The following is a 23,873-nucleotide window of genomic DNA, read 5'->3' as shown; positions in this document are numbered from 1 at the left end:
GGACGCTGCTGGTAGGGTGCCTTGGGGAGGCTGGAAGGGGGCTGAGGCTGCCGGGAAAGCGATGGGGGAAGCCCCCAGGAGCCCCGGTGGGAAATGAGGCCACGCTGCCGGCTGCGTGTCATCATCCCCGCACAGTCCCGCCAGCCGTCCCTCCCACCCCGTGCCTGTCGCCTCTCACTGTCGCCCTGCTCTCCCAGAGCAGGGTCTCTTCTCCTCGACACTGCCTGGCTTGGAAAGGAGTCTGACTCATCCCGGCTGGGCCCCGGCAAATGCCGGAGGGAACAGAACAGCCTCATCCCGGTGCCCTGTGCCTGTGGAAGGAGGTAGGTGACAGGTAGTGGGTGCTTGTCAGGGTTGTAATGCACGGGAGCAGGCTCATGACCAGATCCCCAGCTCCTTGCCCCATACTGCAGACTGTCCTGGGATGCCCAGTCTCTGTGGGAGATCTTCTGTGGCTGGGCTGAGCCCACGGCCGGTAACGCAGCAATCTGGTTTGTGCTCCTGACCACGGACGTGGGAAGGTTCACCCCCAAAGTCACCTGTGCCCTGGCACTCTCATGGTTACCACTTCTGCCTCCTCACCCCTGCCTCTCCCTGTCTCCTGCAAACCCCCTTTCTCTGTGCAGTTTCTGCCCTGTCACTTGCAGCATGCTTCCCTGGGTGCCCAAGAGTGTACCCATGGCTTCTTGGGGAGCAGTGGGAGGCGGCACTGGAGATCCGGAGGTGACATTGAGGGAGGGCAGCTGGAGTGACGTGTGTAGAATGGGTTTAAAAGGGGCCAGCTGGCTTACCTCTAGGAGATGCTGTCTCAGCTGAAAGACCAGGGACTCCTTTGTGTCTTTGTGGAGACACAGATGTCCCATTGCAAGATAAGGTGGTGAGATTAGCTGGCCCAGCAAGGGTTAAGGCACGTTTAATATCTGCAGAGCTGCTCCAGAAAGCTGACATCTTTGAATGAAACTCCCTCTTCTCATCATTTGCAGCCAAAATCTGCTCACCCACCTGAAGACTCACTGCCAGCCTGGCCCTGCAGAGGCTTGGCAGGGGGCTCTGATCCCCCTCTCCCAGTCTTTGGCTTGGTTGTGGCAGGGACCCTTTGTTGGGGGGCAGGAATGGGTGAGCAGTGGGGGGGTGCAGCCTGAGGTGAGGGCTGCATAGCAAATAGACTGAAGAATAGGTTGCTGGCAAGGAGCTGGGGAATGCTGGCTCTGCTGGTCACTGAGAAAGGATAAATGGCCAAGTCTGCAGGGCTGCTTTTTGTTGTGCTGCCTTCTGGATGGCAGCTTCACCCCCAGGTTTGGAAAGCAGATGATCAAGGAAAGAAATGAGATTGATAGTTTTCCTTCTGTCACTTCAGGGGGTCCAAGCCAGTGTCACCTTCCCAGGCTCCCTAACCATTCCCTTTGCTGTCACCAGCTGGGGACAGGTACCAGCTGCTGGTGCACCTCTGGAGAAAGGGTCTGCAGTAGCCTTGGCCTCACAGCCAGGCTGTGGCAGCATCTGGGGCATGCAGGGAGTGCATAGGAGATACTTTTGCAGAGGATGTAGAAAAGATGTGCTGTGGGACCTCTGATTAAACCTGGACCTCAGACTCAGTTTCTGTCAGGGAGGGGAATTTGTGCCTAATTCCCTCCATGGTCCCCCAGGAGCAGTTGAGCAAGGGAAACCCCACAGTGGGACCCCTGTTCCCCATAACATGTCTATGACATTATTGTGGGCTGAGGCAGGAGGGTTCCTCTCAAGTTACTTGTCTATAGAAAGCAGAAGTATCCATGGAGAGGCAGGAGCAGCACTCAGACTGCCCCGCAGCTCATGGCCAAATGGGAGAGGCCATGGCTGTGGATTGGTTTGGGTGGGATTTTTTGGGGGGGATGCTTCTCAATCTCTCTTTCTGCCCCTGCATGACCCACACCCTCATGGATGATTCATGAGACTGGGCAGCTGGGACTCACAAGACACAAATTGGACACTGCAGTGGGTTGCAACGTGGGTTGCTCCTTCCCTCCCAAAGGATGAGGATAAGGGATAAGCACAAACATGGCACCACTGCAGCTTTTAAATGGCCCCAAGTCAAGAGTGTATGCCCTAAGCACAGCATCTGCAGGGCCAGGATGCCAGCAGGTTGTAGGTCTGGAACTCCATCTGTCCATCCCTTTGGAAATATTCATCCCTGAAGGCTAGGCAGGGAGATGGCCACTCCCTCCTGCTTACTCGACCCAGCACTCGAGCTGGGTTGACAGCAATTGTGCAGCACTTTGCTTTGTGTTCCCCAGGGCAGCACTGCTCAGGACTCAGCACTCCACACTTGGGTAGCAAAGGGCTTCTGGCAAGGCAGATCAGCTGCTCCTGGTAAGTTGTTCTGAACCAAGGACCACAAGGTCCCTGAGCTCTGGCAAAGCAGGACGCTAAACAGGGGTGCAGCAAGTGAGGGCTCAGCCCTGAGCCAGACCAGCTCAGACTGGGAGTTCAAAGGGGTTGTGGAGTGTCAGGGAAAGGGGCAGCAGATATCCCCCCAAGCAGAAGATGAGCAGCAGCTGTTACTTACCTGCTGCCTACCTTTAGTTGCTGGCCGTGGGTCTGGAGGTGCAGGCTCACCTCCCTCTGTGGGAAGGGAGTGGGACTGCTATGCAGTGAGGGGGGGTCCCAGTGATGAGCCAAAGGGATTGCTCTCTCTGCAAGGCTGAGGTGCTTTGCTGTGCAACCCAGCACAACCCAGGGTGCAGCAGAGCTGGCAGGTGTCTCTTGATGAACCCCTGTTGAGGTGACTGTTGGTGTCCCCAAGCTTTCTCCTCTTTTCTCTGGCAGCCATGCCCCACTTCCTGGATTGGTTTGTGCCAGTGTATCTGATGATCTCCATTCTCATCCTGGTGGGCTTTGGAGCTTGCATTTACTACTTTGAGCCAGGGCTCCAGGAAGCCCACAAGTGGCGAACGCAGAGACCGATCATGGACCGAGACCTTCGGAAGACACTGATGATTCGGGACAACTTGGCCTTCGGGGTGCCCGAGGTGTGACATGCTGCCCACCAAGTCCAGAAGAGCCTCTTCTGGGTGGGCAGAGCTCCACAGGTCTTGGCTGGGACAACAGCCCTGCCCTGCATAAGCAGGACCGATCATCACTTTGCTTCTCTGCTGATCTTGCTGCCCCTTTGCTTCTTAGGCAAGGTTTGTGTGGCACTGTAGACTTGGGGCTTCCCTTGTGTTCACAGCCCTTCACCCAGCCGAGGAGCTCTACTTCTCCTCATGGCCAAGACTGATGAATCACTTAAATGAAAGGTCCCTTGTTAATGAGGGACTTGAGCTTGAGCTGCCTGGCACCTTGACAGGGCCTTCAGCAGGAAAGGTCTCTACAGTGTTACCAGGCTTGCAAAGGGATACAGAGCCTTTTATTCCCATTCATTCGATTAAATCTAACCCAGATTGTTGAAGTCCAGAGGGTATTTGGGGGGAAATAAATTGCATTTCAACCCAGATCATTACTTCAGCTGAGCTCTTCACAGCACCCACCCTTTGTGCTGTGATGGTAGCCTTGCTGAAGATCAGTGCACAGGGGCCAAGGGCTCACCAAGCCCCCTGAGACTGAATGCCTTTACCCCTGTTGAAGGCTCACTGCTTCTCTGTGTCTGTTTGGGAGATGGAGAACAACCATTCCAGATGTACCACATGCTAATTAAAGATCTTTACTAAAGAGGTTTGTCCAAGTCCTGTGTCAAGCTGGGAATATTTTGCAGCTCTCCATGAAGGGGTGCTGCCAGACTTATCACATAAGCCTCTCGTGATCTGCCTGACCTTCTGCTCGTCTGTTGCAGAGTGAGACGGCATAGTCTGGGAGGTAGCTTGCAATTGTTCAGTCCCCTGCACTGAGGGTCCCAGGGATGGTATGGATGGGCTCTTCCTTAACTGTTGTCCCTCCATGTGCTGTCCTGCCTGTTTTCACTCTGCTCTGCCCACAACTCACCACAGAAACCAAGCAGAAAGAAGACAACAAAGAGGTCAGGGCTGAACTAGAGAGAAACTAGTTATTCATTTCCTCTGGCTTATGCTTCGTGCTGTTTAGTCCTGATGCAATCAGTATTAAGCCAGGTATTTTCCATGGGTATGAAGGGCTTTATTGCCAACAGTGTCAAAGTCCTTCCCAGTGGAATAAAAATGTGTAACAAAATGTGTGGCTCATGCTTTATTTTCCTGTTGTTCCTTCTGGAAGCTGCATACCTCCAACTCTGGGCAGGCAGAAAGGACCTGTGGGACCTTTGAAACAGGATAGGTGTTGGGAAATGGTTTGAACATCTGTGCAAATTAGGCCTTGAAGGACTTTCTGTTATTAATATAGCAATGGAGTAGGAGTTGTGGAAAAGTCTGATGCTTGGTATGCTGAAGTCAAGCTGCCCCTTAGATGGGAGGCAAACAAGATAAGGAGCTGAGAAAAGGAGCAATTAGACTGAGCTAGAAATTCCACAGAGCAGTGCAAACAATGATGTAACCCTTTTAGAGAGAGACCAATAGTGTGTGTTACATTAGAATAGAATTAACTATGCATAAGACTATAAATAAGGAAGTGTGGAATAATAAAGTTGAAGCTTGCTTATCAATCATATTGATTGCTGCGAGTCTTTCCCTCACCCATCTCGCCATTGGATGTTTTTTCACAACAGATAGGTCTTCACCTGCCTGGTTTCTGTGCTGGCTACACTACAGTGCTATCTGGGAATAATTGTGCAAAAGGCAAATGCTGCCTGAAATCTGAGATTCTTTCTCCTCTGTGGGACCTGTGCAGCCAGCCAGACCTCAGGGAAAAGGGAAGTAGTCACAGATACTGAACTAAACCATGTAAGGCATCAGAGAAGATACAGTGATAGAAATACTGCACAGCATCACATTGGTCTTTTCCACCTCCTCTATCTTTTTGCCTTCAAAGCAGCAGAGAAGTTACATCACCCTGAGCTCTACCTTCTCCCAGCACTCTCCATGGCTCACTGTGGGTCACAGTGGTTCAGTGTGGGGTGGTTCTCCCCTCCAACCCTCAGCCCTGGCCACCCAAAGCAGGCAAAGATCCCCCCTGCTATGCTGCAGGTGCTGAGGGCCCAGCTCTCCTCTTTGCTCTCATTTCTCCACCATACCACAGGTATTCTCATCCCACACCACTCAAACGTATTTCTCCTTTCCTCCTTGGTTAGTATGTTGCACTTTGGAGTCTCTTTTATAGCTAGGAAGGTGTAGGGCGGCAAGCTAGCTCCCTGTAATGGATGTCCTCCTGACCCTGAAAATGCCTCAAAGCTGGCAAAGTGAAGGAACAATCAAATTAACAAAGAAGTAAAAGAAAAGCAGAATAAAGGAAGAAAGCATTAACCTGGTCAAGCACTCAACAAGCAAACACTGAACTTACTCAGTGGGGCATAAATTGTTGAACTGGAATTTGTCATTTGAAGGAGAAAATAAATAACTAAATAAAAGAAGAAGAGAGGATGAGAAAACACTTTAAAAATTCAGAGATTTTAATGTGCTTGGGAAGGGAGGTTGTGTTTGGGTTTTGTATTGCACACATTTTCCTCAGGAGCAGAGGGCACAGACCTGACCTGGTGGGTCTGCTCTCCACCCCTTCCACCTCCTGCCATGGGAGTGGGGCAGGGGGCTGTCGCCTGGGGCTGCCCTTGGCATGAGGCTGCCCACGGGGTGGGGCTGCTGGTGCAGAGGCCAGGAAGGCACAGGGGCATGGGGCAGGAGCAGCCATGGCGCCAAGCGTGGGAGCATGCTGGGCAAGCCACAAGCGCCCCATTGTCCCGGGCAGTGGTGGGTTGGCTGGCCCGGCAGGGCTGCTGGCGGGGGCTCGGGCCCCTGCACAACAGCGGCTGCGGGGAGTGCCGCACCCCGGGGCGCTCCGGTCCCGGCAGCGGGAAAGGGCTGGGCCGCTGTGGCCGGGCCCAGCACCACCTGGCCCAGCACCACCTGGCTCAGCATCACCTAGCCCAGCACCACCTGGCCCCTGCCCTCGCTCCGCTGCCGCCAGCCTGCTGCCCCCCGCCATGGAGGAGGACGTCCCCGCTCACCGCAGCCGCCTGCCAGTCCCAGGTGGTCCCACCAGCCCCAGCCGCATCCCGGGACCCCCGCCGCGCCGGGACAGCCTCCTCGGAACCCCCTCCACCTCCACGAAGCGGAGCTGCCTCTCGGTGACCCTGCGCCGGGGCTGTGGGGGTCCCCCATGGGAGCGGCTGCGGAGCCCGGCCCTTGTCACCCTCGTGCCCCCTCGCCCCCGGCCTCTGACGGCTGAGGGACCCCAGCGATGCGGCGGCCCTGGCGGGGCTGAGGCTGCCCTGGCAGTGAGGATGGGAGTGCCCAGCTCCCCACCACACTCCGGTGGGTCTCTGCTGCGGGGATGAGATGGGCTGGGCGCGGGGGAGGAGGCATCAAGGAGTCTCTTGATGGTTCCGTGGGGCTTGGCATGGGCAGAGCCCTTAGGAAGCAGCGGTGTGACATGGGAGAGGGTGAGGGCTTTCTTCCTTGGGAGTGATTTCCCCTTTGCCCACACCAGGGGTGTGCGTGGGCAAAGACATGTGGGAGGTGAGCCTGTGGGAGGTGAGCCTGTGCGGAGAGAGCCTGGTGCAGCGTCTCAGGAGATACTGCAGGTGCTGGGATGCCTGTTTGTCTGCCTGTCAGGAGACAAGCAGTCTGTTGACCACTCAGCCTAGCTTGGGTAACTACCAACAGTGATTTCTTAACTGTCCCATAACTCACAGAAGGTGCTGTTCCCTTTCCCCCTGGATGCTGCATAAAGAGGTGCCCAAACCCCCTGCCTAATCTGCCAGATGTCTCGCAGCCCAGCACCCACCAAAGGGGCTCCTGTGTGGTGGAGGGACACTCGGGGACACCCCTGAAAGGAAAGACCCATCATCCACTGAGCAGAGGCTCAGAGCAGTCCCAGGACGGCATGGTGGGGGTTGGTGCCTGGTGGGGCCAGGGCTTGCAAATGTAGTAGAAAACACAGAAGAAGGAAAGTGAAGTGCATGCCCCCTCCAAAGGTGTCAGCAGCTAGGGGCATCTGCACAGCTCTCCAGGTGTGGGCACAGCCACCAGAGGCAGGCAGGTGAGCACCACCTGGCACACAGACCTGCCAGAAGCACACAGGGATGTGACATCCATACCCCAACATGGGCCCTGGGTGGCAGCCCCCTCCCTGCTCACCACACATGTGCACACATGCACACACACATGCATATACCTGGACACACCTGTGCACACACATGCACACACACCCCCATTCACACATGCATGCACACACACACACATATGCACACCCCCCCATGCACATACAGGTGCACACATATGCACACACCTGTGCACACACACATGCACACACCTGTACACACACAACCCCCCATGCACACCCATGTGCACACACACACACATGCACACACGTGTGCACACATGCTAAGAGGGGACAGCGCTGCTCTGTTGCTGCACCCCAGGCTAGCAGCCAGGAATCGTGGTGCCAGAGGAGAAAAGGTTTCTCACGCCTCCACAAGTGGAGCTGAAGGGCAAATTGCTTTTGACAAGCCAAAATGTTCTGAATTTCCTCCCTCCAGGAAAGCAGCAGGAGGCCTTGCAGTCCCCCCCCAGCCCCATAAATATCTAGGGGGAAAGAGCACACTTTCTCAGCTCTGCTGGGGTGAGGCTGTGAGGGGTTAAATATCCTTCTCCCTAAACAAGCAGAGGTGCTGGAAATGATGGGGGATTGGGAGGGAAAGGGCCAAGAAAGGCCCGTGTGGGTGTGCAAGAGGGGGCCCTCCGGGCCAAGGGGGGCTCATTGGCGGCGACCTCTTGATCCCCAGGGCCGTGGCTCCCCAGGCAAGGGGATTGGCAGGGGCCTGCGATGGAGCCGGGGGAGGGTGCGGGGGGAGATTTTGCAGCGATGTTTAATATTCAGGTCACATGACAATGGCAGAAGGAGCAGCACCAGCATCCACGCTCCACTGAAATAGCCTCTGGAGAAGGAGGGGAAGGAGACAAGGGGGAGAAGAGGACACAGGGAAGAAAGAGAGAGGTAAAAGCGGAGCCTCGTAGCCTATTGTGCCGCCCCAGCATCAGGCTAGAAAAGTGGGGGGAGACCCACCCCCCTGGGAGAGGATTCGGAGACAAAGGAAGCTTCATGTTCAAAGGTAGGAGGATGCTCGGGGCTTGGCAGGGCTGGGCGATGCCGGACGGATGCTGCCGGGGATTTGTGCAGGCACCTTATGCCGTGTCCCCACGCTCCTCAGCTCTGGCCCTGGAGCTGGCTTTGTCTTTCCTCTTTCTCGGTGTTAGCAGTCTGCCATGAAGGAGGACAAGCAGGGCTGGTTGCGGTGCTGATGGGGAGTAGCTGGCGCCAGGGGCTGCTCTGAAAGAAAGAGATAATCCCAGCTGGTCCAGGGCTGGGGAAAGCCCACAAGCTGCTCAGAGACTGGCTTGTCCCTTGCCAGTGACAGGCAGTTGCTGCGGGGGAAGCAGGGATGTCCTGTGCCACTCCCTGGGCATCTGTGCAGGAGCCGGCAGGCAGAGCAGGGAGGACAGGCATGGGTGTCCTGCTCCAGGGGTGCTCAGCATCCTCTTGCCTTGTGATACAGCTGGCCTGTGGGTTAGGGGCTGCATGGCCCAGGAGAGGCACCAAGGGGACAGCAGAGGCTGAGGAGAGCATGTAGCCCTGCAGTGGCTGGACAGAGGATGTGTCCAGCCCATTCACCTCCAGCTCCTGCACCTCCAGGGAGCACATGCTGCCCTAGATTTCGCTGCAGCCTCGGCAGAGCCAGGCTTCTGCCCAGCCCTCTGCAGAGCACTGAGGGGAAGGAAGGTTGCTGCTGAGAAGCCCGAGGCAGCCCAAAAGGCTGGAATGAGTCTTCCTGCCTCACTCGAAATGCCTGGTGATTCTCAGGCCAGGCAAAAAGATCTGGTAAGAGTAAGGGCTCTGTTCTGCACCCTGAGGTCAGGTGGTGCATCTGGCACTGTTTGGCCTTTGACTCAGACACCTGAGAGGGGTGGCCTGGAGTCATCACAGAAACTGAGGGGGAAAAGGGATTTTTCCACTGGAGAGATACTCAATTCAGCAGCTCTGCAGATCTGAAGCATGAGCAAATCCCAATGCCTGCAAGCCTCTGGGAGGCTGTGCTACTGAAGCAGCTGCTTGATTTCCTTCCTAAGGATCTGAATCCATTGGTGGAGGGCCCACTCTTGCCAGCTACTTTCACACTGGGGTGAGATATCTCTGTGGGCCACACGTCTCACCTGCCTCCAGCCAGAGCAGGACAGCCTTGTGGCACACAGGAGGAGAGCCACAGCAAGGCTGTCCATGTTTTATGTGGGGGTTAAATAGCTTTTCCTTGCTGGAAGCTGGGTTGTGGTGAGTGACTGCAGCCCTCCCTCTTGCTACTCAGACAAAGGACGGGAAGGAGGGGGGAGGGGATGTGGCTGTATCTGGGTTATCGGGACAGAGGAGATGTTAGTCCCTACTACCTGAACCCTTAAAGACCTGCAGGGCCACCTCTGTCCCCAGCTGGTTGCTGTGAGTGTCAGAGTCAGGCAGACGTGAAGGTCGTGCTGCAGTAGTGGTGTCTGCTGCTGGCCACGCATTACAGCCTTCCAGGGAGAGGTTTTGGGGTGGATCAGTGGGTGTCAGAAGCAAGAGCTAGATGAAACCACTGGCACCACTGCTTTTCTGGCCCTGAGTGCCAGATGCCGCTCCTCTCCCTGCTCTGGAGCTGCGTTTAGCATCTCCTGTGGCCAGTCTGGGGCCCCTCCCTCAGGGAACCAGGCACCAGCAATCTCCCTCTTAAATGAGTTTCACTTAGCACTGAGAACAAAGCAGCAGGGGAGAGGGTGGCAATGCAAAGAACGGATGTAAGTGGTTAACCTTGGCTAACCCTCTGTTCATTATCAGCTGTCTTGGCCATAGTGTCCTGTCATGTATTCATTACAGGGGACAGCTGGAGGGGCTATGGGATGTGCCTAGTATGCATAATGCCACCCCTTGACCAGTCAGAGTGCTAATGAGGCTTGCTAGCAGCCCTAGCAGTACTGCATGTAAAACAGAGCCATTCCTAGGAGACAGGGTAGACACATTTCATGTCCCAGCTCTGGCCCTGGTTTTGCAGCCAGGTCCTTGGGTTTCTATTTTGGAGTCAAGAGATGGAAAATCATGTGCAAAAAGCTTGAACCCTTGGGAACTTTGCAAAATGGAACCTCCCTTCCTGAGGCTGTATAGGATGAGCAGAGGGTTGGAGCACCTCCCCTGTGGGGACAGGCTGTGAGAATTGGGGCTGTCCAACCTGGAGAAGAGAAGGCTCCGAGCAGACCTTATAGTGGCATCGCTGTACCTGAAGGGGGCCTACAAGAAAGCTGGGGGAAGGACTTCTTACAAAGGTTTGTAGTGATAGGATGAGAGGGAATAGATTGAAGCTTGAGGAGGGCAGATTTACACTGGAGGAAATTCTTTACAGTGAGGGTGATGAGGCACTGGAACAGGTTGGCCAGGGAGTCTGTGGATGTCAGCTCCCTGGAGGTGTTCAAGGCCAGGTTGGATAAAGCCTTGAGCAACTCAGTCTGATGGAAGGTGTCCCTGCACATGGTGGGGGGATTGGAACTAGATGATCTTTAAGGTCCCTTCCAACCCAAACCATTCTGTGATTCTATGAATCTTTGAACACTCCACACAGGAAGAAAGAGATGCTCTCTACCCTGAGACCTTGAATGTCCAAAATCAGAATGCCCAGGGTGATCCAAAATCACCCGTGCCCATCACTGATACAAAATCCAGGAAATTTAAGGAGACTTCTGGAGTTCTTATCTCCTGGTCTCAGAGCTTTTTATAGGCTCCTAGGAACCTGACTGAAGTATCTGCTCCAACCACTGCAAGCTCCTGGCTCCAGCAGCGAAGCCTGCAAAGGGATGGCCATGGATTGTAAAATCCACAGCAGAGTTGACAACATCTGCTGGCTCTGGGCAAAGTGTCCCTTGGTAAGACTGAGGGATGAGTTATGAACCTCACTGGGAGCCTTCAGGTTAGTTGACAGCAGCTGCCCTCCTTCCTCCTCCTTGTGTAAGAACAAGCTGTTGAAGGAATAAAAAAGAGGTCAACAGACACTCTGAGGACAAGCTGCTGGGTGGGCAGCAAAGGAGTTGCAAGCCACATGGCCCAGGTCCTGCACCCATCCTATGCAGCTGCTCAGCCGGGCTTTCTTCCCACCTTGACCTGTTCTCTGTCCACCTCTGGGAAGGTGGAGGATGATGCAGCAGGATGAGGGGCATGGCACAGTCATGCAGCTATGTTACAGGCAGTGTAGGGCAGCCCAGGAGAGGATGAGAAAAGGGTGCAGGACAGCTGGCTGGCTTGGTTCTGCATGCTGTGCCAGAGAGATGGGCTTTCTTGGCTGGCAGCAGCTTTGAGAAAGGTGGAAGAAGACAACAGGAGCCCCAGGGGACGCTTTGTCAGTAGGAAAGGCACAGAGGAGCTGTGACAGGTGTAAGAGTGCATTGCAGCTGAGATGTGCTCAGCTCGGCAGGCTGCCTCCTCCAGCAGCTGCCCGGCAGCATGAGGTGCTCTGGATTGCCAGCATGGCTCAGGCCAACAGTCTGTCTTGTGCTCTGATCCCCACAGGGTGCTGCTCAGTGCTTCAGGAGAGGATGATGATAGCTCAGAGTGCCCTTGCTCAGTGGGGAAGAGCCATCCTCTGGCAGACCACTCCTCTGTGGGCAAGGTGGAATGGAGGTGGTAGGAGAACCTCCAGATGTTACCCACAGAGCTGTGTGTGGGGGGCTGTGTTACCATCCTGTCACATGGAAGGAAGATCCCTTCTCCCAGTTTAACATAAAAGACTTCCCAAGGCTTGTAAAATGAGTGGGTGGAGGCACTGTTCTCCCTGCCAAGAGTGGCTCTTCCACAATGTCTGCCCTCAGCACACCATAGCTGCATAGAGCAGCCCATGTGCCTGCTTTGATGTGGGAATTACAGACAGGATCACCAGCCAGCCACACAGCCTGTTGCAGCTGAACTCTGTCCTTGAACAGTATCTCTCTGACCTCTCCCCAGCCCTGGTCACTCCCTAGCCTGTCTGAGCTGTCATGAGGACTCTTGACTAGAGCTGTCAGTGACTCCAGTTTGGTGACCTCTGAGTTGCCTTCCTCTCCATGTGTCACCTACCAAACAGCAATTGCCTGCCTGGCTGCTCACATCCTCCTCTGCAGGCAGTGGGTTCTGCTGAGAGGAGCAAAAGAACCTTGCCAAAATAATGGAAATGGATAATTTAGTGTGAGATACTTGAACTGAAGTGGCATCCAAAACAAGAGGAGTGCTTACCAAGCAAATATGGATTCTGTCCCTGTCCTGGAAAAATAACCATCTAATGAGACAAAGCATGAGGGCATCAATTAATCAGAGTGGGAGAGGCTGTAGTTTGCAGCTGTCTAGTAGATGAAAGGTATTTGATGCCCATCCCCTTCATCTTCCTTGCTAGATTCATCCCTCACTTCTGCCTTCCCCACCAATTACAGCTTTTCTTCTGTGCCTTGTTCTCTCCCAACCTTCAGCTTCCTCCCAGCCGGCAGGAGCTGCTCACTAATGAGGCAAGAGATGGGGATAAATGGATGAGCCCCCCGCAAGCAGAGTGTGCCATCACCCAGAGTCAGGGAGGCTGGAAAGCCTGCAGGGCTTTTCTTTGTGCCTGTTTGTTTTGCATGAAGCGTTGAGGGGGAGGAGAGGAGGGAAAGGGGCAGATGATTAGTTTATTGATCATGATGATTAGTTTCTTGAGCATGACAAAAATCATTGACCTGTGGGTGGGAGGCAAATGCAGAGCTTGTGGCCATGTTTTGCACTTCCACCACTGCCTTCCTCTGAGGAGCTCAGCCTGCACAGTATGCCCAGTAACAAAACCACCCCCAGCAAGGGCCAGGCTTCCAAGTCCTCTTGATAAATCCCAGACTCTGTTTCAATGCCAGAACTTGCCACATGACAATTTTCAGGAGTCTGTTCCATTGTAAATTTCATGCTAAACTTGGAGGGTTCCAACACCAGAGATCCTGGTGAGAACTGGGAGGCAAAACCAGGGAGACACACGCAGAGCTTTGGGCACACGATTAGGAGCCCAGCCAGCTCCACTGGGCCTGCTCCTGCTGTTTGGCATTGGCCATCTGTTGCATACTCAACCACCTTCACTTCTACACCTCCTCATCTGGAGTGATGCATAGAAAAGTGTGCTGGCAACTCAAGTTCTTCCATGAAGAGCCTGTGGTGGGTTGAAATTACCCCCCAGAATAAAATTGCCAGACTAGCTCAGATGGAAACAAATGAAGCTATATTTGCAAGCAAAACCAGAGCCTGGGAACGTGGAATGCAGTGAATCTGTACAAAATAGGCAACATACACAACTTATGAACAACACAACAACCCCCCTGCACAAAACCAGGGGGTTACCTACAGTTTCCCCCTCCCCCACCCTATATAAGGTAAAAGAGAGAGAGAAGAGCAGGGAGTAGGCTGTTAGTACTTAGCCACAACAAGAATGCAGCCAAGATCAGCAACAGCTAAGCACAAGCACCAGCTAGCATCTGCCAGAGTGAAGAAACTGAAAAGGGCAAGAAGTAGTTTACACAACTAACTTTATGTTAGTAATCAGACCAAGGGGATTATTTATACCTTTCCCTTTTTACATCCATTTGTTGCCATTCTACCGCTTCCCCACTCAAGATCTGTAGCCTACAACTACCACGGAGCCTTGCTGCTACAACCTTGCCGTTCGGTCGTCCTCAGCAGCCCTTGAAATGGATGCCCAAAGTTGCCCTCAGCCCCTCTGCCAGGTCCCTGTTACACCTCCCTGATGATTTTTTGGTAATCTTTCTCCCTGTGCAGGGCCAGTGGAGAGCAAAACCGAAGCAGCCATGTCTGAGCTGGTGCCAGAGTCACGGCAAAAACCAGTTGTGCCAATGAAGCCCATGGGCATTAATGCCAACCTGCTGGGCTACATCGGCATCGACACCATCATCGAGCAGATGCGCAAGAAAACCATGAAGACGGGTTTTGACTTCAACATCATGGTTGTAGGTAGGCAGGGACCCTCTGAGGTACTGGGAACCATGGCCAGGGACTGTCCTACGAGGCTGGATGGGAAAGTCCTGCAGGGAGGGCAGAAAGAAACAGACAGTGTTTGCCCTGGGGGAAAGGAGAGCTTGTGCAGGATGAGAAGACAGCTACAGCCCCTTTTCTTGTCAGCCTAGCTCCATCCCCTGGGACTGCTGATGTTGCTGGGCTGTGACAGCACTCACAAGCTTCCTCTTTGTAACTCCCAGGTCAGAGTGGGCTGGGGAAGTCGACGCTGGTGAACACCCTCTTCAAATCCCAGGTGAGCCGCAAATCTTCAGGCTGGAACCGGGAGGAGAAGATCCCCAAGACAGTGGAGATCAAAGCCATCGGGCATGGTAAGAGGCAGGCTGCTGGGGAAGGGGCAATACTGGTGCTTCAGCACAGTCTTGCAGAAGACCCCAGTAGTCTATGCAAGCAGTTCTTTGGTTTTAGGCACCTTTTCTGCATGGGAAGCCAGGTTGGACTCGATGATCTCAAAGGTCTCTTCCAACCTGGTCTATTCTATTCTATTCTATTCTATTGGACAAGTGCCAGTTTTAGATGGCTTCTGATCCAGACAAAGCTTTTTCTTGGACAGCAAGGCCACTGATGCCACAGCCAAAAGTGAGGGGTGGAAAAGGAGTTATAGGTACCTCTTCTGCCAAGACATTTGTCCACAGGTAGGGATTAAGCCCTGCTGTAAGTCATTTCCACCTGCAGGTGCTTAATATTCTATACAAACTGCATTGGTGGGTCCCACCCTAAGCCTGGTAAGAGCACATTGCCTCATGCCAGTGCACCAGCACAGTTTCTGCAGTGGTGTGGAATAATGAACATTATCTCAGATTCAGGATGATGTGTTGGAGGGAAGGACAAGCTATGTAGGGTAGGCAGTACCCTTGGGCCACAGGCTAGACACAAATCCATTTTTCCTGTGGCAGAGTGGCTGTGGTACAAACCTTACCAAAATTTGGAGTCAGAAATGCAAGAGGGGGTACAACTGTTGAAGCATGACCTGGCGTGGCCTCGTCAGTCTCCCTGGGCAGGGATGACAGCAGAGTCTTCTTGCTCCTTTGTGGGACACAGAGACATGTTTCCTGACAGAGCAGGTCCCTGGGGAGGTGTGTGATGCTTTGTCATTTCCTTCCCAGTCATTGAAGAAGGTGGTGTCAAAATGAAGCTGACAGTCATTGACACACCAGGGTTTGGGGACCAGATCAACAATGAGAACTGGTGAGTTTTACATGGTCAAGGCCTCCTGTCCCAGAAAGGGCTGGAGTTAAAATGGTGTAGGAGTTAAAATGGTGTATGGGGTGACTCACCTGCTTGGCCTGGACCTTAGTCTGGGATCCTGTTGCACTCAGGGGGCTGCTAATGGGGATGTGAGATTGTGAACACCACGGGGCTGTGCATTCTGGGGGGGGGTAGCACACATTAAATGGTGAGTGCCTCTTTCTGTGCCCAGTTACAGAAACTCTTAAACAACCCTGCTGACAGTGAGATTTTTTTATGCCTGAGCCTGCTTTGCTGCCGTCAGAGCTGGGAACGCTGCAGGCAGGAACATGAGGGGATTTGTACCTGTCTACTCATTTCTCTCTCCCACTTTCACAGCTGGGAGCCTATTGAGAAATACATCAATGAGCAATATGAAAAGTTTTTGAAAGAGGAGGTGAATATTGCAAGGAAGAAACGGATTCCAGACACACGAGTGCACTGCTGCCTCTACTTCATCTCCCCCACAGGCCACTCGTACGTACACATCCCTCACCCTTCCTCAAACCCTTGATGCCCCTGTGACAGTTATAAGCCCTCTACTGCCCCACCTCAGCCACAGACCATGGGGTCCTGCCTGCAGGCTGACCACTCTTGAGCTTCACTTTAGGTGTTGTGGGGCATGAAAGGGTCTAGGATAACAAAGGCAGGAGAAAGCCCACTGTGATTTGGGAGAGGGCAGGATGGATAGGAAGAAGGAGGTCAGAGCATGGTGGCAGCAATTGGGGTGCATACAAAGGAGGTTTCGTTGATGCTCTGCTCCTGAGAGAGCCACTGGCATGAAAGGCCAGGTGGGTAAATTGACCCTTTCCATGATGTCCCCTCTTGGGATGCAGCCTGCGGCCTTTGGACCTGGAGTTCATGAAACATCTCAGCAAGGTAGTCAACATCATCCCAGTGATTGCCAAGGCTGACACCATGACCTTGGAGGAGAAGACTGAATTCAAACAAAGAGTGAGTATCTCCTCTTCTACGTGGGATCCTCCTCTGCCCCAGCTTGGAGGAGGGAGAAACAAGCAGTGTCCTTCTTCCTGGGATTGCAACACAGTCCCCAGGGCATGCAGGGCACAGTGGTGGGGTGCTGGACAAGCCCTGTAGATGCAGCTCTGTATGGCTCTGAGGGCTTGTGTTAGAGGGGGGAGAAATGTGTGCATCCCTCTGACATCCTGTCAGGGGAACTGCAGAGCCAGGCAGTAACCAGGCTTGGGGAAGAAAGACTCAGCATTGCTGTTGTGTTTCCTCACTTCACTGCACACTTCCCTGGGGATAATACCTCCAGCCTCTTCCCACTATCCCAGATGTGTTTGCCCTGCCGTCCTGCCTACCTTTCCTTTAGGTCTGTATTGCTTTGCACTCCAAAATGTCTCTCTGCCCAGGTGCGCAAAGAGCTTGAAGTAAATGGGATCGAGTTTTACCCCCAGAAAGAATTTGATGAGGACTTGGAGGATAAAACAGAGAACGACAAAATCAGGGTAGGAAACATTTTATTGTGGGTGGGGAAGTGGGGATGAGAGCTGGTCTTATTTAACAGAGGTAAACTCCAAGGTTTTGAGCGTGTCATGGTCTCTGAATGAAAGATACGGTGATGAAAGGGATGGTCCTCTCTCCTTCTCAGCTTCATTTGTCCCTGCTGTTACTACAAGGTGCTGTGAAGGCTGGGTGAGGAAGCACTGTGTTTCACCTTCTCTTGCTGAGCACTGTTTGGCCACCACTAAGGACCAAAGGGGCCTGGGGTGTGGCTGATCATAGAATCACAGAATGGTAGGGTTTGAAAGAGGCCTCTGGAGATCATCTAGTCCAACCCCCCTGTTAACACAGGTCCACCTAGATCAGGTTGCACAGGAACACATCCAGCCAGGTTTTGAAAGTTTCCAGAGAAGGAGACTCCACAACCTCCCTGGCAGCCTGTTCTGTGCTCTGTTGCCCTCAAAGTAAAGAAGTTTCTGCTTAAGTTCAAGTGAAACCTCCTGTGTTCTAGTTTGTACCCATTGCCCCTTGCCCTGTCACTGGGTACTAGTGAAAAGAGCTCAGCCCCATGACCTCCACCCTTTTTAGCTATTTATATGCATTTGTAAGATGCTCATTATGGATAGCAGGGTCTCCCTGTGCTTAGAGGTATTTTGAGTCCCCAGTAGCCTCTCCTGCTGTCCCATTCCCCAGGAAAGCTGTACTCTTACCCCATTTCTGGCCTTTCTCTATACAATCACTTCAGCCATTAAACTTGTTGCATGTTCATGTGTCTTTTGGGGGCAGCTTATTTAAAACCATCTTCTACTGGTGAAGAACTACAAACCTGGTGAGAAATACTCACCACAAACTACCCATATGAGAAGCCCTGGGCTGACAGACCCTTTCCTGGTTATGCCAAGGTACTTGTATGGTCATCCTCCTCTTCAGAAATGCTGGAATTTGGTGCAGAAAAGCTCTGCCTCAAACTTCAGAGCCCTTAGCATGGCTGCAAGCCACTCATTAAGCCTAGGGGGTGAAAGGACACCTGTAAAACAAGAACTAACAATGCAAAGGATAGCACTAATGGGTAAAGAGGTCAGCCAGTGAAGTGTTGCTCTGGAGAATCTTTTCCCTTGGAGAAGGCCTTGTGTTTGATGAGCTGAAGGGAGGAAAGGTGGATGTGGAGCAGTGCTGGTGCTGCTCTCTGGAATGGGTTCAATAGGTCTCTCCCCACGTCTCTCCCCAGCAGGAAAGCATGCCCTTCGCTGTAGTGGGCAGTGACAAGGAGTACCAAGTGAATGGCAAAAGAGTCCTGGGCAGGAAAACACCTTGGGGAATCATTGAAGGTAAAAATCCCCCTTACTTCTGGAAGCTGAAAGTATCTCTGCAGGCCCCAGTAACAGACAAGGGTCTGGATAACATCTCCCAGGGCTGCCTTTTGCAATAAGCTTTTTGAAACCAAGGAGGAGGAGAGTTCATAGATAGTTCTGCTGGGAGGAAACTGCCATGGTCAGTGCAGTACCATTTTGACCAGCTGGCAGGAGCTGGAGCCACTCTGAACACCATGGTGTATGAAGCTGAGCTCCTGACGTTGCCTTTGTTTCCCAAAGAAAACTGATGTGACTCAGGACCTCTCGGTGCCCGACAGTGTGCCATTCAGACAACTGCCTGTCCCTCCTGAAGCATGCAGGCTCTGCCCACCTGGAACCTGCCCCATGGCAATGACCTTCCCCTGCTCTGCAACAGCAAAGGGCTTCCTGAGAAAAACCAAATGTAACAATCACTTGCTTTCTTTGCAGTGGAAAACCTCACTCACTGTGAATTTGCCCTGCTTCGAGATTTTGTCATCAGGTAAGGCCATGTCCAGGCACCAGTTTGCTCCTGAAGAGCAGGGAGTCTTTGTGAGACCCTCTTAGAGTGAAATAGCCCCTATGGAAAGGAGGATGGAGTACATTTCAAGCAGTGAAAGCTTATATGGGATAAAGTGAGGTAAGAAGTACCCTGCTAGAGTACTAAAGTGCTTTAGTGCCTCTCTTATGACCCCTGTGTCAAGTAGGTGTTGGTTTTCATGCATGAGCTGGACACCAGGAGAAAAGCAGGGTACTACCACCCTCTTTATATCCTATTATGGATACTAGGTGGCAACAACTTCTGTTTGTTGCTGCCAACAGGTCTGGAGCAGTGATTGGTAACCAGTGATAGCTGTATCATGTTTCCTACCAGGTTGGGAAATGTGCTGGAACATAGGACCTGGAAGTGAAAAGCACCTCCCTATTTCATTCAGCATTCGTTGTCCTGTATTATTTCTCCTCTGTTTCATGAAGTTATCTTACCATAAGTGATATCTGCCCCAGACTCTGATCCAGGGTCAGCTCTGTTCCACATAAATACAATAAAGTTTTAAAACAACATAAAAAATAAGAACCTAAGGGAAACACTTCAAAGGCAGAACCTTGTGGTGCAATCCACCTGTAGGTATGATGGCTCTGAGACTCCTGGACAGGCACAATGCTTTGACATCAACCTACTGCCCTCTTTTTGTTCTGTGATACCTTCTGCAGCAGATGCTCTCCTAAAGTCTTCCAGTAAAAACACCCTAACCAAGTGACCATCACAGAGCATACAGCAATCCAAGCCCACAGGCTTTCTGTGGAGGTTAGGGGCAATGCTCTCAGCAGTGTGCTGCAGGTTGTGGTCTGCAGCCTGATCTGTTACACCCTCCTGGTGCTTCCTTGTCTCACCACCACTTCAGGTGAGATTAAGCCCATGTCTCCTCTGACACACCAGGATGGTCAGTAGCTGTCCCAGTGGCACAGGTATGAGATGGACAGGACAGACAGGGATGTAAGCCCACACCCTGTGTCCTGCCTATGGATTCTTGAATGCTGATGCTCCAGCTTTCAGCTGTATATGGTGGCACCCATGCAGAAAGAGGGGAATGCTTGTTAGCCAGACTGACTGAAGGGATCATCCATTTGTCTCAGGGAATAAAGCATCAGAAGATCAATACTGACTGCATAGGTATCAGTTATTGTATCCCCTTCCCAAACAGACCTTTGCTTTGCTCCCTGCAGGACCCACCTTCAGGACCTAAAAGAAGTGACTCACAACATCCACTACGAGACCTACAGGGCCAAGAGGCTGAATGACAACGGAGGGCTGCCCCCCATGGCTGTCGAGACAGAGGAAAACCACGAAAGTAACCTGTGAATGAGCCCTCCCCTGCTGCCACCCAGCGTCTGCTGGACACCACAGCCTACCCCTGCTACCCCTGACTCTACCATGGACCTGTCTCTGAAGCACGTGGTGCATCCTCTGCGTGAGTGAGAGGATGAGAGCATGAGTGTGTGAGTGTGTGCCTGCCTGTGTGCCAGAGAGGGACCAGAGGTGTCTCCCCTGCCCTTCCCAGAGTGCCCTCATTCCTGGTTTGTTCTTTGCACAGCGGACTGTCCCTCACCTTCCTTTCTCTGTGTCCCAGCTGTGTGTCCTGCCTGGGGGAAGTAGGGACTGGGGGGAGGGTTTTCTGGGGGCAGGAGGGCTTTGGAGGTGGGAAGTATGGGGCATACTATGGTGCTGGTTTTATCACTTGGAGACATGGCAAGGAGAGACTCCAGGAGAGATGGTGGAGTCAGTGCATGCCGTGTCCTCAAGTGATGGCAGCAGATTTCTCTTGGGTACTTGGTGGGTGGGAAGGCAGCTGGCTGGTCTAAGGACATGGTGGCCCAGCATTTTATTCCCATTTCTTGCTGTGGCTTCCCAAGGGGAAATGGTAGCTGGTAAGTGGATAGATTGATATAAGACTGACATGTTTTGTGGTTCAGAGGAAGTGGCTGGTGGGAGGAGACAGAGTTAGTTTTGGGGCTGTAGCATCTATCCAAGAAGTGTCAAAGTACTTGGGGAAAATAATGATATGTTCCAAAAGAAACAAATCCCAAAGGGAAAGAACATGTTCCTGCTGCAGAGGGTGCCTTTGCCCTCTCCAGCACTGAGAGCCACACTCGAGTGTCACAGGCTTTTGATCCTGTGCAGATCAGACCAGTCTGTCCTGAGGTCATCTCACCTCATCCCCCATTGCAGTGATCTCTCTCCACCAGCACTGAGCAGGTCCCAGCCAAACCTCTCCCCCATGATATGGCCCCTCTGCTGTGGGAGTGCTGGGAAGACAGTGCCACAGGCAGTCCCTGCTAAGAGCTCCCCCAGGGACAGCCCTGCTCAGCATAGGGTCTTCAGGATCTTGGAGGGGTGCAAAGAGCTGTGGATTGAGAAGCATTGGGCCAGAGTGTCTCCTTGAGTCTCCACTGATGCTGGGAGCACAAGAGATACCTCCTCACTGAAATAGTTACATTTGCTACTCCAGCAGTCTCAGCTCGGGCTGCTTCTCTGCCTTCCTACTGCCCTCCCAGCTGCCATGAACTCCTCTCCTGCGCTTTTGTCCTCATTCCTATTTATCTTCCTTCATTCATTTCCCCATCTCACTTTGTCTCTCTTTTCTCCAAGTGCTTGAATTTTCTCCAAGCTGTTTCCCCCTTCTCCCAGCTCTCACACCTCCTCCTTATCAATATGTTTTTGTTGTCAGGTTGATAAGTTGTCATTTTACCTTCCCCTGGAGGGGACAAGGAGGGAAAGTAAAGATCCAGGACCAGAAAGAGGCACAGCTTTATTGAAGACTAAATGCTTGTGTCTAGCCAGTATCAGCTCTTTCCTGGATGTCCCTGAGCCAGGCAGAAAGCATCCAGGGCTGGTGGGGCAGAAGGGGTGAGAGGAGAAAATCATAAAGGTCCTGAGTTTGGCAGTCTCTGCCTGTCACCTCCCTTGTCACACGGTTGGCAGGGGCTGACACTTCCAGAATAGCCAATACACACATGCAAAATGCCATGGGATGGGATGGCAGCACTGTGAGTCAGGGCAAGAGCTGTGGGTTTGGGATGGGAGTTGGAAAGGCTGGTGTGGGAGGGAGGAAGAAATCCCAGTGAGGGAGTAGCAGGGTAAAACTCAAGCCAAGCCTGAGGCTGGTTGACAGAGCTTTGAGGAGTCAGGGCTTGGAAGAGGGTGCTCCAAGCATGTGTCCACTCTGGTGCCGTCACTGCAAAGCAAAGGTCTCTTCACTCCTGCTCCCCTTGTGCACACAAATCAGTCATTCTCAGCACCACTAGGATGTGAGGGCCATGCTGGCCCTTTGCAGTCTTTCCACCACTCACATTCCCAGTCCTGGTGTTCCTGTATGCAGTGTGTGCACACAGACTTTCATCCACCTTCCCACCTGCTCCAGGCCTCCTTGGCCCCACAGAGAACAGAAGCCACATCACTGCTGCCAGCATCCGTACCACAGACTGCAGAAACCATCCTGCCACACTGCTACCTATCCTGCCACCCACAGTTCAATGCAGGGTCAAAACCTCCTCCCAGTTTATCCCACACCAACCAGCCAGGAGTGAAGGTGTCCCCAGCATCACCAGCTGCCAGAAGCATCCTCTCAGCCTACTCTGCTGTGGCTGCTCCTGCCTAGCCTCTACATTTTAAAGCTAGTGCAAGACAAAAGACTCCCACAGGACTCCTCTTCTTTGCTGTGCTGAAGCACGAAGTCACACTCCATCATCTTTACCTGGGGTGTGTGGAAGTGTTCCTTGCAGTTGCTTTCTCACACAGCTTGCTGGTGGCCATGTGCCCACCCTAGAGGAACTCTCTTTCCACTCTGCTGCATCCCCCTGGCCTGCAGTATTGTTATTTCTACTTTTGGGCCCAAGCAGGGGTTACACCAGAGAGCCATTGCTGCCCTGCTCAGTGAGAGCAAAGCAGACCCCACACAACAGAATTTCCTTTGCCTGTCATGTGGATTGCCAAGGACATGGCTGTGTTTTGCCCTATAGGTTTAGGAGTTTTTGTTTATTTGTGATAAGGTGATTTTAAAGCTCTGCTCTGCAATTTCCTGTCAGATCATGGACTGCTTCTAAAGGATCCATAAAAGCTCACCAAGGAAAGCAAGCTCAGGTATTCCTCACTGCCACCTGCTCATACAAACATCCTACTGGTATCTGCCTATCCACCAGAAGCTCTACAAATAGTAAATACAAAAAACTGCCCTGTACAACAGTGGGAGATACTGTTGGGGGAAAACTCTGGGAGAAGCCTGAATGGATCCTAGCTCTCATGTGCCACCAGCTGACTCCCAGGATGACCACAGCAAGTCCCTCAGAAATACCATTTGACTGCTATCTTGGAGGGGCAGACTCTAAACTTTATACCAGAGATACACCCACTTGGTGCATTCAGAGACTCACAAACTCTTGGCTGCACGAAGCCATTCAGCAGAAACTTTTTGCAGTGTGTGGCGAGTTCCAAAGGTGGGGTTTTGTTTGATGTGTTTGGAAACATGGAACAAGTTCCATTCAGGCCGACAGTGATGAAGTGTGGTCATTCTGTGAGCTGAGGGAGCAAGAAACGCAAGCAGGGCTGTCTGTAGAGACTAGTACTTGTGGTTAGTTGTGAGAACGAGTTAATTACGGTTCACTGCAGTTTGTAAGCTGGCGTCGCGGGGGAAAGGCTGCCCAAGACGCACTACCAACGCCCTTCCCACCCCGGCAGAAGTCTCGGAAACAGGCAGCGGTGCTGCGAGGGCTACGCAAACAGCGGACGGCAGAAACCGCGCTTCAGCCAGGCACCGGACCGGGAGGGTCACGGAAATTCCCCGGCCGCCTCGGGCCCAACTGCGAGCCGGCCGCCGGCAGACTCCGAGCCGCGGCCTCTTCAGGGGCCGCCGAATAGGCCTCAGGCAGCAGCAGCTCGGACGCGGGGGCTGCCCCGCGGCCCGTGGCGAGCAAGGGGCGGGGCGGGCGGGGCGGGCGGGGCGGGCGGGGCGGGCGGGGCGGGCGGGGCGGGCGGGGCGGGGCGGGGCGGGCGGTGCCGCCGTAGCGTCCCGCCCTGCGGCGGCTATTAAACCCCGCGTCGCTGACAACCGCCGCTGTGTCATTCCTGCGTGACGTCATTTCCGCCTTGCGCAGCGGAGGCGGGGCATCGCGGGGGCGGGGCATCGCTGGGGCGCGGCATCGCTGGGGCGCGGCGTGTCGCGCGGCGTGTCG

At 53.2% G+C, this 23,873-nt stretch overlaps 2 protein-coding genes across 5 annotated transcripts; both read left to right on the top strand.

The window, feature by feature from the left end:
• Positions 1-5,452, top strand: SMIM45 (small integral membrane protein 45). Of its 2 annotated transcripts, XM_054167575.1 has the most exons (4): positions 1-323; positions 2,274-2,349; positions 2,806-4,263; positions 4,656-5,452. In XM_054167575.1, the coding sequence occupies exons 1-3, from the start codon at positions 270-272 to the stop codon at positions 3,012-3,014; spliced, it is 339 nt and encodes a 112-aa protein (XP_054023550.1). In that variant the 5' UTR covers positions 1-269; the 3' UTR covers positions 3,015-4,263; positions 4,656-5,452. The 2 variants fall into 2 exon arrangements, with proteins under 2 accessions (XP_054023550.1, XP_054023551.1); XM_054167576.1 differs by lacking the exon at positions 2,274-2,349 and having other exon boundaries at positions 2-323.
• Positions 5,453-5,981: 529 nt separating this feature from the next.
• SEPTIN3 (septin 3) lies at positions 5,982-20,149 on the top strand. Of its 3 annotated transcripts, none has more exons than XM_054167572.1 (10): positions 5,982-6,350; positions 13,867-14,058; positions 14,304-14,432; positions 15,228-15,309; positions 15,688-15,825; positions 16,185-16,302; positions 16,725-16,820; positions 18,044-18,143; positions 18,597-18,648; positions 19,872-20,149. In XM_054167572.1, exons 1-10 carry the CDS (start codon positions 6,020-6,022, stop codon positions 20,005-20,007), a joined length of 1,374 nt encoding a protein of 457 aa, XP_054023547.1. In that variant the 5' UTR covers positions 5,982-6,019; the 3' UTR covers positions 20,008-20,149. The 3 variants fall into 3 exon arrangements, with proteins under 3 accessions (XP_054023547.1, XP_009900751.1, XP_009900750.1); XM_009902449.2 differs by lacking the exon at positions 5,982-6,350 and adding an exon at positions 7,929-8,149 and having other exon boundaries at positions 18,047-18,143; XM_009902448.2 differs by lacking the exon at positions 5,982-6,350 and adding an exon at positions 7,929-8,149.
• Positions 20,150-23,873: the final 3,724 nt, after the last annotated feature.

This window comes from Dryobates pubescens, chromosome 15 (genome assembly GCF_014839835.1).
Source record: "Dryobates pubescens isolate bDryPub1 chromosome 15, bDryPub1.pri, whole genome shotgun sequence".
NCBI classification, from domain to species: domain Eukaryota; kingdom Metazoa; phylum Chordata; class Aves; order Piciformes; family Picidae; genus Dryobates; species Dryobates pubescens.
This window is presented reverse-complemented; position numbering and strand designations above follow the sequence as displayed.